This window comes from Leucopleurus acutus (assembly GCF_964270905.1).
Source record: "Leucopleurus acutus genome assembly, chromosome: 12".
In the NCBI taxonomy this organism is placed as follows: Eukaryota; Metazoa; Chordata; class Mammalia; order Artiodactyla; family Delphinidae; genus Leucopleurus; species Leucopleurus acutus.
In genome coordinates this window covers 52581131-52595587 of record NC_139154.1, presented here as the reverse complement: position 1 = coordinate 52595587, position 14457 = coordinate 52581131, and the positions used below count along the sequence as shown (strand labels likewise).

Sequence of the window (14457 nt, the reverse complement as noted above, 5' to 3'; positions counted from 1 at the left end):
ACTTTGCCATAATTGAAAAATCCAACTACTATTGGGTAGAGCACAGAGAATAAGATAGTGAAAAAGAGGCAGGAAGGGTTAGGGAAGATCCTTCTTCAATAATTTAATATCCGTTTACTGACTATCCCTTAATTGTCATCAGGATGACTAACAATAATCTTAGGAATCTAGTTACCAGGTGAGTTTTATACAGTTCAACTGTATTCTGTACTAGGAAGAATATAAACTGCAATAAAAATCAGCTAAAAACAGAACAAGGAATGAAGTTCGTAAAAGTGGCTGCCTTTTTGTCTCTTTAGTGCAAATGCCACTAAATATTCTTGAAGAGAAATATAAAGTGTTTATTGTTTATTTAATAAAAAATAATGTTATTCTCTGGGAAAAGTATGATATTATCAGAATGTCCATCCATCAGAATAATTCTTTCCTTGTTCTAATCATTTAAAGCAGAAATTAGGCACAAGAAAATTGTCTGAAATCAATCCTTTCAAAATGGTATCTAATAGTTTTTAGGAATAAAAGAAAGTATACCAAATCTGATACTTCTGATTTCTAATCTCTAGCTTCACCTTCTGAAAATAGATGTGGATAAGCAAGTATTTTGTGTGTTTTAAATAAAGTACTACATTGGATTATATGAAATTATAGTACATGGTAATTAATTTTTTTAAAAACCTCCCATTTTAAATATAAACTGACTAGGAATAAATAAAAAAGGATTTTATTTAGATAACTTCTATCTTTGATATTTACTGTCAATACTGCCAGATGCTGCAGCCCTATCTTATCCTGAGAAACTGGCTCTCTCTCTTTCATACAATACACTGGGCCCTTACTGTCTGTCAAGTCCTACACACTTGAGGTAACTCAGCCACACCTGAAGAACCTGCACCACTGTATTACTCAGGAGACCCCAGGCTTGTCTATCAGCAGGAGCCACCCAAAGCATGTTAGGTCATGTTCTGGTTAATCCAAAGAACCACTATTACAACCTTCTCTCCTCCCCCAAGTATTCCAAGGGGCCCTTGGAATTAAAAGACAGAGAACCTGCTTCATATAAAACAAACAGGGGCTTCCCTGGTGGCGCAGTGGTTAAGAATCCGCCTGCCAATACAGGCGACATGGGTTCGAGCCCTGGTCCAGGAAGATCCCACATGGCGTGGAGCAACTAAGCCCGTGCGCCACAACTACTGAGCCTGCACTCTAGAGCCCGCAAGGCACAATTACTGAGCCCATGTGCCACAACTACTGAAAACCGCGCACCTGGAGCCCGTGCTCTGCAACAAGAGAAGGCACCGCAATGAGAAGCCCGCACACCGCAACAAAGAGTAGCCCCCGCTTGCCGCAACTAGAGAAAGCCCACACGCAGAGAAAAAATAAATTTATTTTTGTAAAAAATTGCTTGGTTTCAGATAAATTTAGGCCTTTATGAAAATTCAGTGTCAAAGTTGAGTATGCCATAAAAAAGAATAAAATTCAAAATAAACAGCCACCTTATAAACCACATTTATGTATTACCTTGTTAAAATAAGATTTAATTTGGCCCTTATTATTTGAAGGCACCAAATGTGTCAATTAACTAATATCACTACAGTCTGAAATAGCCCACTTCACCTGATGAAATAAAGTGGCTTTCAGTATATTTAGAAGCTAGGTCAAGTTTTTAACAGAAAGGGACTGCATGACATTACTAGCCCCTTAATGGTTTGGGGCTAACTACAGAGTTAGGAAACCTTTGAACACTATCCAATTCATTTCAATTTGTTCGTATGTATTTTGATGCAGTAGGAAAGAGGGAGAATAAAATTCTTCTGATATTAAGTTCTGTATTGTCAAGGATGGCTGAGAGGCAAATAGACTTCAAATGTGAACTCCGGCAACCACTGAATTAAAGGTAAAGTAAAAAAATTTTCAATATGCTAAAGGAAAAATTTGAGATAGAAGAGAACCACGACAACGTAAACTCAGTTTTACTTCACTGTCAAAGGAAAATTAATATAACTAATTTGTTTCGGTTTGATCTAATTTATTTTCTCATATAATGCATCAGTTGTAGAATTCAAACTAGAGTTATCATTGCCTGTTCTGCTGTCCACTTTATAAACTAACTGTATAAATAAAGCAAAACCTTTGAATAGAAACATTATCAGCTGAGAGTGAAATACATGGTACAGAGATTGCTGAAAATATTTACAGTAAATATTTTAAGAGGAATTAAATATAATAGATAGAGGTATATATGTGATACCCAAAGATAAGTCACCAGCATGAAACCCAAGGTCTGAATTCCACTTCCATTACTTATCCCTCACATGGAACTGATTTCTCTTTAAATCTAAGAGTCCAGGATCCTTTTTTTTAATACCTAAGTTTTCCTTGACCTCTTATGCTACCTCCCAACTCCCATCACCCAGTGTTAACAAAATTTCCTTGTATTTACTGGAATTGATCTACCCTTAAATATATTCCCTCTATTCTAAAACAACTTTTGACCTAGATTAGTAAACTTCAAAGGACTCTATTATAATAAAATAGTGCAATAAAACAGTGCTTCTCTAGGAAGAGATAATGGTATGCTTCTTCATCCTCCCTAGGAGATCGTGGATGCTCCTTAGAGATAAAAAAATGAAGTAACATGGAGTTCCCTGGTGGCGCAGTGGTTAAGAATCCGCCTGCCAATGCCGGGGACAGGGGTTTGAGCCCTGGTCCGGGAAGATCCCACATGCCGTGGAGCAACTAAGCCCGGGCACCACAACTACTGAGCCTGCAAGCCAAAACTACTGAAGCCCACACGCCTAGAGGCTGTGCTCCGCAACAAGAGAAGCCACCGCAATGAGAAGCCTGTAGCTGTGCACCTCAACAAACAGCAGCCCGCACTCGCCACAACTAGAAAAAGCCCACAGGCAGCAACGAAGACCCAACGCAGCCAAAAATAAATAAATAACTATTTTAAATATATATTAAAAAAAGAATGAAGCGATTAAAGACTTCCCTCCCAAAACATATGGTATTTTTTTCTCTTTTTTTTTGCGGTACGCGGGCCTCTCACTGTTGTGGCCTCTCCCATTGCGGAGCACAGGCTCCGGACGCGCAGGCTCAGCGGCCATGGCTCACAGGCCCAGCTGCTCCGCGGCATATGGGATCGTCCCAGACTGGGGCACGAACCCGTGTCCCCTGCATCAGCAGGCGGACTCTCAACCACCGCGCCACCAGGGAAGCCCGGTATTCTTTTCTTAAATGTGCCTCCTTTTTTTTTTAAATAAATTTATTTATTTATTTGTTTTTATTTTTGGCTGCATTAGGTCTTCATTGCTGCGCGTAGGCTTTCTCTAGTTGAGGCAAGTGGGGGCTACTCTTCATTGTGGTGCGCAGGCTTCTCATTGTCGTGGCTTCTCTTGTTGCAGAGCATGGGCTCTAGAGCGCAGGCTCAGTAGTTGTGGCGCATGGGCTTAGTTGCTCCACAGCCTGTGGGATCTTCCCAGGCCAGGGATTGAACCCATGTGCCCAGAATTGGCAGGCAGATTCTTAACCACTGCGCCACCAGGGAAGCCCCACGCCTCCTTTCTTCAACGTTCTTAACCTCCACTCTGTCCTTACACTCCAAAACCCATGAATACCTGCCTCTTTCCTTATATCCTACTTCTCAGTCCAAGGCCTCACAAAGGAAATAAGTTTCAACAAAACCGACATTCTAGAACAGTTTCTGGAGTTGCTAGTGGAGACACTACAAATGAACTGCAGATTTTTTTTTTTTTTTTAAACTAATGGACAATGAAAATGAGTAGTTAGAGGGAAAAGAAGATCTCAGCATACTGGAGTTGGGACAAAAGGAGGGATTTTCAAAATGCTATAAGACTCCTTCTAATTCCATAAAAAAAATTGGCATTAGCAATTAGCATAGGTTTGGAATGACCTGCTTTAATCTTTTGAACCTCAGTTTGTTCATCTGTAAAATGCTGATACTAACAGTACCTTCACCTCACAGGGTAACTCTGAGGACTAAACAGGTAACACATGTAAAGCTAAGAGCACACAGTGCCTAGCCTATAGAAAGACTAAAAAACGTTAGCTTAAAAGAAATCTGAAGGATGTAGTACCCTTGCTTTCATTCAGAAATAGAAATCTTTAAATTTTATTGTAAAATGGTATTATAAATTAATCCTATTCACTCAATTTCTTAAATTTTATTTATTTATTTTTGGCTGCATTGAGTCTTCTTCATTGCTGCAAGTGCAGCCTTCTCATTGCAGTGGCTTCTTTTGTTGTGGAGCACCAGCCCTAGGCACGCAGGCTTCAGTAGTTGTGGCTTGCAGGCTCTAGAGCGCAGGCTCAGTAGTTGTGGTGCATGGGCTTAGTTGCTCCACGGCATGTGGGATCTTCCCGGACCAGGGATCAAACCCGTGTCCCCTGCGTTGGCAGGCGGATTCTTAACCACTGCCCCACAAGGGAAGTCCTCACTCAATATTTCAATTTAAAAATTTAGAGGTTACCTTGGAATACTTACTTAGATGAGATCAAATTAACCAGGAGCAAAAGTTTTATACTAAAATAGAACTTTACTGAAAAATACTTAGAAGTCATTACATTCATAAAAATGACTGTTATGAAACTTTTAAAAATAGTGCAAATTCAGCTGTAATCATATGCAGCTGTTCCTTTCAAAACTGAGTCACCATTTGTTCTTTTTTTCTGACACTACAGTACTCTGCTTTCACTAAAAGCCTATAACAAGGCACAGCTTCTTCGATATCAAAACCTTTTGGAAAACCTGGCTCAGAGGAAGCCACTCACTGTTTACAGCGCTAGAAAGGATCTGTGTGGTCACTCTAGGACAACTGTCACTGTCACCAGCACGTCTAGGTGTCTCATAGGGACTTGGGTCATGCAGAAGTGTAGGTGTAGGCTAGTGTCTGAAACAAAGTCACCGGCTAGGGTGCCTGAGAGAAGAGAGGTGTTTAACCGAGAATCGTGGAGGATGAGGGTCTAACCCGAGGAAGCAGTCTCACTGGGCAGATCAATTACGGAGGAGCACCGCCGGCTCCCGCAGGAAAGGGACGCAGGTGTTGCCCTCCCTCGTCGACCCCACCGCTTTCTTCCCGGCGCCGCCGCCCCCTCCCCCCAGGCCCCCAGTTACCTTTCTCGTCCTCATCGATGCGCAAAGCAACGGAGATATACTCGAAGGCCTGCTTGTGGAAGGCTCGGACGCGCTCGGCCTCCCCGCCTGGCACTGGCGCCGGGGGCGAGGCCGAGGCCGGCGCCGGCGCGGCCCCGGAGCTCCTCTTGGCGGCCATGAGGGCGCGGGAGAAGCGCTGGCAGAGCCACACGAAGAGGAGCCCCAGGTGGAAGGCGACCAAACGCAGCAGCGCGAAGCCTACGAACAGCGGGTAGGAGAAGTAGTACAGGTTTCGCTTATGCGGCGATTGGGGCGAAGGGGCCGGCCTTGGGGCGGGGCGGGAGGGGGCCAGGCAGTGGGGCGGAGGCCTGGGAGGCACCGGGCTGCTGGGGCCGCCGGAGCCTTTCTTCTTCCCTCGTCCACCCGGAGAACTCATTCACAGCTCCCACTGCCGCCGCCGCCATAACCCGCCTCCCGCAGACCGACGGCAGCCAAGCGACGGCGGCGGCCACTGGGACGGCAAGGGCCACAGACCCCCACGCGCCCGCCGGTCCCAGGAGCTCGGCACCCCGGCGCGCTGCTCTCCAGCCCCGCCCCTTTCTCCTTGCTCGGCCAGGAGCACAACCCCTTCTCCTCCTCCTGCGGTCGGTAGCTCCTGCCCCTCCCTCTCTGTCCTCTCAGCCGCTCGGTAGCTCAGAACCGCGGCCGGGCGCGCACGCGTACGCGCACGCCCTCCCGAGTCTTTCTCAGGCGCGTGCGCACACGCCGCCGTCTTTGTTGCCCTGAGCTCTTAGTGCGCGTGTGCGGCTCCCGCCACTCCGTCCCTTCCCCATGGAACTACATTTCCCAGTGCGCAGTTCGGCCTACGTCTGCCATAGGGACCGGTAGCTCAGTCGACTTCGCTGACCCTGGGAGCTCTTTAGCAGGGAACTTAGGCTATCAACTCACTGGAGGGACCGCTGCAGCCTGGGATCGCTCGGCTACTTCTCACGGCCATCTTACGGTGTCATAGTTTTCTTATATTTCTTTCAGCATTTTCTGCCAGGTCTTCCGCAAAGGCTGGTTGATCTGAGTTCCATCACAGAAGTAATGGGTCCCAATTTAGTAATTATTATGAGAGGACAGCAGTTGTAGAGGCGTACAAAAACTTAAGGTCACCGAAAACGAAACTGTTAGCTCATTGTGATGAAATCATCAGTTCCAGAGATTTAATTAAATTAGTACGTGTTGACATGTCTAATCTGAAGAACTAATGTTTGAATAAGGGAATCCTTAGGTTTTGCTCAGTAATACCATACTTCCTGAGCAATTCAGACTGGGCCTTTTTTTTTTTTTTTTTTAAATTCTACTCGACTTCGCTTCCTGTATTCTCATGAGCTGCAAGCACAGAACCCTGCTTCCCAGATCACAGAGGTGGAAGCACTAGGTTAACCATACTCTCCTAGAAACTGGAATCTTGGATGGAAACACACTGGGGTAGAAGGTAGTAAGAATTGAGTGTTCTAAAGAGCTGCTCTATCAGTTTATTTCATTGAGATCCTCAGAACTACCAGGTTCCTGGACTGGTCACTTACTTAATAACCTATCCCAAAACTGTTCAGTCTATTTCTCTATTTTTCTGCTTCTGTTTTCTCCTTACCTCCTTCTCTCTTTCTCTCTCCTACTATCTATCTCCCTATCTTTTTTTTCTCTCTTCTCTTTCTCTTTTTACTTGGAATAGCCGTAATTGTTTCTTGTTTCTTGTTGCCCAAAACTAAGGAATACTAATTGAAGTAAAGACCCCATTGTTTACAATGTGAGGTTTACAAGTGGTTCCAAGACTCTCCACATTCTGGCCACAACTTTATCTAGCTTTTCCCCACCACTACTCCCCTACAAGTGTAGGCTATTGCAAAAATGACTTACTCCCTGTTTCCCTCTTACTGTTCCCCACCCCTTTTCCTGCCTCTGTGCCTCGGCCAGTTCCTCATTCTGAAATGCTTTCTCTCTTTCACATCTGATTCATTTCAATTCCTAACTACCCTCTTTTGAACCCTGTGGTACTTTTTGTTGTGTGAAATCTATTAGATTTATACATATATCATGTAAACAAGATGTATACAATGGGCCCTCCGTATCCGTTGTTCTGCATCCGAATTCAACCAACAGCAGATGGAAAATATTTGGAAAAAAATTCCAGAAAGTTCCAAAAAGCAAAACTTGAATTTGCCACATGGCCTGCAGCTATTTACATAGCATTTACATTGTATTAGGTGTTGTAAGTAATCTAGAGATGATTTCAAGTGTATGGTAGGATGTGAGTAGGTTATATGCAAAAACTATGTCATTTTATGTAACAGGCTTGAGCATCCTGGCTTTTGGTATTGGGCGGGGGGGTGGGGGTGGTTCCTGGAACCTACCCCGCACCCCCAGGAAACTAAGGAACAACTGTATAACATATATATAATTTAAAGAAAAATAATAAAATAAACAGCATCTATTTTAAGAAAAACTAATGTAACCAGTTCCTTGAAGCACTCTGTGAGCCCCTCCCTAATCTCAAACTCTTTTCTCCCCCTCTAGAGGAAGCCACTATCCTAAATTTTGGGGTTTTTTTTTTTTTGGCCACCCCCCCCCGCCCCGCCCCCGCGGCCTGCGGGATCTTAGTTCCCCGACCAGGGATCGAACCTGTAACCCTTTCAGTGGCTGTGCAGAGTCTTAACCACTGGACCTCCAGAAAATTTATTCTGAATTTTGTACTCATCATTTTTTTCTTTTCATTTTAGTTTTGTTTATACATTAACATATGTAAATATGCTGTATAGTTGCCTGTTTTTTACCTTACACAAATATAATCATACTGCATGTATTCTTCTTTTTTTTTTAATTAATTTATTTATTTATTTTGGCTGTGTTGGGTCTTCACTGCTACGCACGGGCTTCTCATTGCAGTGGCTTCTCTTGTTGCAGAGCATGGGCTCTAGGCACGCAGGCTTCAGTAGTTGCAGCACATGGGATCAGTAGTTGTGGCTCGTGGGCTCTAGGGCACAGGCTCAGTAGTTGTGGCGCACGGGCTTAGTTGCCCCATGGCATGTGGGATCTTCCCGGACCAGGGCTCGAACCCGTGTCCCCTGCATTGCAAGGCAGATTCTTAACCACCGCGCCACCAGAGAAGTCCCTGCATTTATTCTTCTTAATTTGATTTTTCTGCTCAATATTAAGTGTTTGAATTTCTTCCTTGTTGATTTGTTTTCACTGCAACTGTTAAATGGGTATTTAGTTTGGTGCCAGCCTTTTTTTTGTTGTTTTTCCTTAAGTAACTAACTTTTTAACTCAGCCAAGACACTGCCCAGTAGTAGAGTGGCTCTAGAGTCCGACTGGTTGCATTCAAACCCCTGCTCCCCCACTTGCTGTGAACTTGGAGTAGTGACTTGGCCTTCACATCTGTAGTTCAGCTTCCACATCTGTCATCAATACATAATAACGTAGTAGTAGGCAGTGCCTGGAATGAAGTTGTGACTTGATATTTGTTGAAGAATTGTTCTCCCACATCTACATATATACTATAATCCAACAAAAAGTATTGGCAAGTTTCTGAGCACTCTTTGCTCTTTACCAAGACCACAGTTATCCTCAGGTCATTTTTCTTTCCCTTAGAATTTCTTTTCCTCCTACTCCACTGTCAAAATCCTTCAAGGCTTAACTCTAATATTATCTTCATGATAAATCCTTCCCTTATCACCTCCAGCAGAAATGACCCTATTTTTTAGTTCTTACAACAATATAGTTGGGTTACTCTATGGCTCTTCTAATATATTGTCTTGTGTTATTGTTATTTAAATACTTTATCACCTCCTGATATAGATTATAAATTCATTTCAAGACAGTGGCCAAACTTTACATATTTTGACTCACTTTCTGTACCTAGCCTGATGCCTTGCTTATGGTACTCATTTAATAAATATTAATAATTTGAAAAATGATTCAAACATGGTAATTGTTGTAGATTTCTGTTGCTGTGTAATAAACCACTCAAAAACTTACTGACTTAAAATAACAGCCATTTATTTACTCACAGTTCTGTGAGTCAGCAATTTGGGTTGAGTTTGGCTGGATGGTCCTTCTGCTGGCCTTGTCTGGGTTCATTTATGTGAATGCAGTAATCTGCTGCAGGCTTGACCAGGGCTGAGTGGCCTAGTTATCTTCATTCACATGTCCAGATGCTGGTGGTGGGTATTGGCTGGGGCATGTATCTCCAGCAGGGTATTCCAGACTTCTTTATATAGCATCTGGCTTTCAAGAGAGAATGAGTCGAAGATGCAAGGGCTCTTGAAGCCTAAACTTCAAAGTTGTACAATGTAATTTCTGCTGCATTCTTTTGTCAAAGCAAGTCACATGGCCAGCTCCAACATAAGAGATGGGAAAATAAATTCTACATCCTTATGGAGGAGTAGCAAAGTCACATTGCAAAGAGGTGTATATGTAGGGATGGAAGAAATTATTGTGGCCGTCTTTGCAAGTAATCTTTCACAGTGATTATGTGCAGAATTTCCTTTTACCTCAATTTCAGATTAGAGCTTAAGATGGATTGCTCATCTAAAAAAGCATTTCCCAGTCACTTTGGTGAGTCATAAAAACATTCCTAGTTTCATTCATGAGGTAAATTAACGAAGTTTAAGGAGACAACAGCAACAATGATGATGATGATGACTACTACTACTACTAGCTAACATTTATTGAACCCATACTCCAGGCTAAGCAGGTTAACTTTTACTGTTGTAGTCAATCATCACTATTTGAGTTAAGCTTTATGGTCTCCATTTTTTTAAATAAGGAATTTGAGGCTCTAACAGTCTGTTACTTGCCCAACATCACATATTAGTTAATGACACACACTACTTTAGGGTTTTAAGGTTAAAATCTAGGCTTCCAAAGAAAAACATTTTTACGTAGACTTTATATTTTATTAGTCATGAAATAAATATATCATTAGCCCCTGGAACAAGAGTGGTCTTTCATTCCTGAGCATCCAGGTATTGAGTTTCTGGCCCCTGGCCTCTCACTTGCTAAGTCCCTGCTATCCAGTTGTTCTTAATATTGACTGCTTTTCTGTACGTTTGCCATTTTTTCTTTGGTAAAAATATGGGCTTAAGAGTCAGAAAGACTGGGGTTGGTATTTTGGTTCTGCCACTTATTAGTTGTGTGTTATGGAGCAAGTTCTTTAATTAACTCATCTGTAAAATGGGTGGGATAAGAATTAAATTACAAAATGAAAGAATACACCTAAAACCTCCTGCATAATACCTGCAATGTAAGAGGGCTCAATAATTTTATTTGTTTTTATCTCTTACATGTACAATGTCATTCCAGAATTCAGACTCCACTAGGATCTCAATTTTTAATAATCTCAGTCCACATCTTCTGCCTTTTGGAATTATATCCCAGTCAAATACATTTTCTAAATTAACATCTTTTGAAATTTGTCTCAAGAAAAATAGTGCCTGGATATTACACTGGCTTTATAATCTCCCTGGACTGAAGATCCTAACCTTCTCAGCCATTTAACCTACAGTGTGACAGCCTCCCAGTTTTCAGATGGCAAGAACTTGCAGAACACTTAATCTTGAAGGGAATCTGGGCCAGTTTCACCAGGACAAAAAGGAGGAGCTGAGTACTGAGCTAACTAATCCAGGACATTTGGTCACTTTATCACTTTAACCCATTAATTTATTTAGAAAGTGACTACCACTAAATAGTTTTTTTGGATATTTTAGCTCTCCTTCTTTTCTAAGGAGCTCCTCAAACCTTCAGTTGGAGAGATGCTGAATTATTTGAAGTAGCGACCAATGACACTTATTAAGGACTTCTTTTCAATTAAAAAAAAAAAAGGAAAATAAAGTGGAGCACCTAGAACCAAGAGAAGAGATGACTGATTTTGAAAAAGGCAGAAAACTTAAAAGAGAGAAACAGAAGTCATGGTTGGAGGTAGGGAATGGGAAGAGTAGAGTAACAATTAGGGGATTATTATCCTATAGCTATGTTAATAAGCAAAAACATCGTTGCGGACAATTAATCATTTCCCCATATTGAGTTCACATTGTGACATATATTAATCATTCATTTGTTCAACAAATAGATAGTAAGCACAGACAATGTGCCAGCTGACGAGTAAGTTGCCAGGATATAGTAGGGAATAAGAGCAAGTTTACAGTCTAATACAATGGCTAAAAAACTCAAATAACAACGAGACACAGTGGTCAGACATATAACATATATGAGTTGCATGTGTGGGTGTGGAATTCAAAAATGTATATATGATGTGAATATAAAGATTTTGAGAAATTGGAGAGTAGCCTTCCCTTATTAAATGGGACAGCTGTTACTCCGCTCCCGCTGATTTTTGCCTTTCAGAAATGTGTGGCCTCTGTTGCCAAAGTTTAAAACATATCAAGAGAAACCAGAATTCTGAACTTTTATGTGAAATTTATTGCTGAGGAGATTCTGGCTCAAAATTTTAAAACAAACAAACCAAAACAAAACTGAGGCACGAGTTTGAGATTCTCTAGTTTACAGAGGATCTGTTACTAGTGAAAGTGTAAATGAACTCATGTTTTTGAAATAGTATTAGGTGTAACAGTATAAATTGTTACCTAATTTGCTCAGCTCAATTTTTAAAGCTGTGAGGCTATGGAAGCGTAAGCGGAGTCAGTTAATACTGGATATTAAATGAATTCCTCTATTTAATTTCTTTGTTAGTGTTTCAGTCTGTATTATGTCCCCTCCACCCCATTCCTCCCTGCTTTGCTTAAATAATTATTCTTTGTTCCAAACTGCTCCAAGGATACCTGCTTACATTTATCTCAACCTCATCTGAACTCCTTCAGAATTTGTGCTCTATATCATTCATCTTAACCTTTAGTCAGTTATCTTTTTTGTAATTTAAATGTATGACATATGTATGTCTGATCGAGCTGAACTAGGATACAAATTTATGAGGGCGGGCACTGTAATTTATATTTATCTCAAGCTCTCCAAGAGTTTCTGATCCCCAAGTTAACCCCCAGATTTTGTGATTTGCTAGGACTCACAGGACTCAGCATATAGTCATACTCACAGCTATGATTTATGACAGCAAAAGGATACAAAGCAAAATCAGCAAAGGGAAAAGGCACATGGAGCAAAGTCTGAATGAAAACCGGCATCAACTTCCATGAGTCTTCTCTCAGTGGAGTCACACAGGACACAATTCTTCCAGCATTGAGATCTGACAACATGTGTGAAATGTTGTCTACCAGGGACACTCATAAGAAATTCAGTCCTGCTGATCATGTAGGCACCCTATGCCTAATACATACTAAAAGTCCAGACTCCTAGAAGGAAAGCACATGCTTAACATAAACCATATTTTTTGCACAAACATTTTAGGCCCAGTGAGTCACTCTCATCATTTAGGGAAAGTTTTATATCAGTGTAGGGAACTGTTTATCACTCAAATTCCTAGATACCAGCCAATCTTGCAAGCAGGACTTCCTAAGGCCAGCAGTCTCAGGCCTGCTATGTTACCTCTTTTCTGCATATGCCTCATAAATACATGGGTAAAGGGAAGAATAAACTGGAAGATTTTTCTTTTAATGCTGTCATACAACCAGTTAGACTCATTACTCATATAAATATTCTTCCCCATTATTGCCTGTGTTACAAATAATAAGGTGACATATTTTCCAATTTAAAAAATTTATCCAGGGCTTCCCTGGTGGTGCAGTGGTTGAGAGTCCACCTGCCAATGCAGGAGACGCGGGTTCGTGCCCCGGTCAGGGAAGATCCCACATGCCGTGGAGCGGCTGGGCCCGTGAGCCATGGCCACTGAGCCTGCGCGTCCGGAGCCTGTGCTCCGCAACGGGAGAGGCCACAACAGTAAGAGGCCCGCGTACTGCAAAAAAAAAAAAAAAAAAAAAATTATCCAAATATTTTTGGTCTTTTTTGGGGAGGGCCATGCCGCTCGGGATCTTAGTTCCCTAACCAGGGATCGAACCCATGCCCCCAACAGTGGAAGCACAGAGTCTTAACCACTGGACCACCAGGGAAGTCCCTGGCCTTTTAATTTTAAAATAAATTCATGCTTTCGGTAAAAAAAAAAAAGTTCAAACAATATAAAAGTTTGCAAAAAGCAAAGACTTCCCTTCCCTATTTTCCCGCTCTACAGGTAACCATATTTATAGTTTGTTGTATATCTCTCCAGGCTTTTTCCTATGCATATACTAGTATATACATGCAAGAAAAAAGAATCTCACTACACAGATTTTCCTACAACATGAATTTTCAGATGAAATTATGTTGTGAATGTTTTTACATGCCAGTACCTATAAATCTACCTCATTCTTTTCAATGGCTACACAGTAGTCCATTGTATTGAGATATCATAATTTAATCTATTCCCAGTCTCTTTCTACTAAAAACTGTGGTACAGTAAGTATCTTTGTACCCTTGTACATTTTTGTATTTTTATGGGATTAAAATCACAGAAATAGAATTAGTGTGTCAAAGTGAACATTCCATTTTATTTTATCTCTTTTGTGGTAAGCTCATACTGAGTATGAACTCTTTACATAATACGTGATAGTGAACATTTATTGACTCACTACTCAGAATCCATTACCTTTCTTCCCTCTTCCTAGCCCTTCTAAGGTTTTCCCTTGTGAAACCCATCCTGTCCCATTGCATAGCAGTCATGCAATTCAGGTGGTATTAACTACCACCAGGTCATATCTTCATAATTGCTCAGGGAAGGCAGTAATTTAGGTCTGTGGCAATCAGCACATGGCATCTGCCTTATCGAAATAACTGGTTCAAGTTGGATAGGTGAAAGAAAACTTCAGACTTTTTTCTCATGGGTAGACCCATGAGAAGTGATGCTTTCCCTCCTGAAATGTGGAAAAGAAATATAAATATAGGCTCTTATGAGAAACGGCTGAAGTAATTGACAATTTTGGGATGGGAAGTGATATTAAGGTTAGCCTTTTCCTTCATTTTTATTATTCTCATTGCTGAGATATGTCTGTATCATAAAAATCAATAATACACTTTATTCATGTCTTTTTTTTGGCCATGCCACACAGCATGTGGGATCTTAATTCCAGGACCAGGGATCAAACCCGTGTCCCCTGCAGTGGAAGCGCAGAGTCTTAACCACTGGACCATCAGGGAAGTCCCTATATTCATGTCTTTGAAAAGCCCATTTGATATGTTCCTTGGGGATGGTGGTAAGTGTGCCTGGACATGGAGTTTGGTAGTGAAGACAAGGGAACTACAGATGGAGTAGTTGTCTTCCTATATTAGACAACAAAAAATACTTCCTTGGAAAGTGA

At 41.5% G+C, this 14457-nt stretch overlaps 1 protein-coding gene across 2 annotated transcripts in view; it reads right to left on the bottom strand.

Annotated features, from left to right (window-relative positions):
- SPAST (spastin) overlaps positions 1–5737 on the bottom strand; it is a 61063-nt gene extending 55326 nt beyond the window's left edge. For both annotated transcript variants that reach the window (XM_082852063.1, XM_082852064.1), the window contains exon 1: positions 5135–5737. In XM_082852063.1, coding sequence (XP_082708189.1) covers positions 5135–5549 — 415 coding nt within the window. In that variant the 5' untranslated portion in view covers positions 5550–5737. The remainder of the gene's footprint in view (positions 1–5134) is intronic.
- Positions 5738–14457: the final 8720 nt, after the last annotated feature.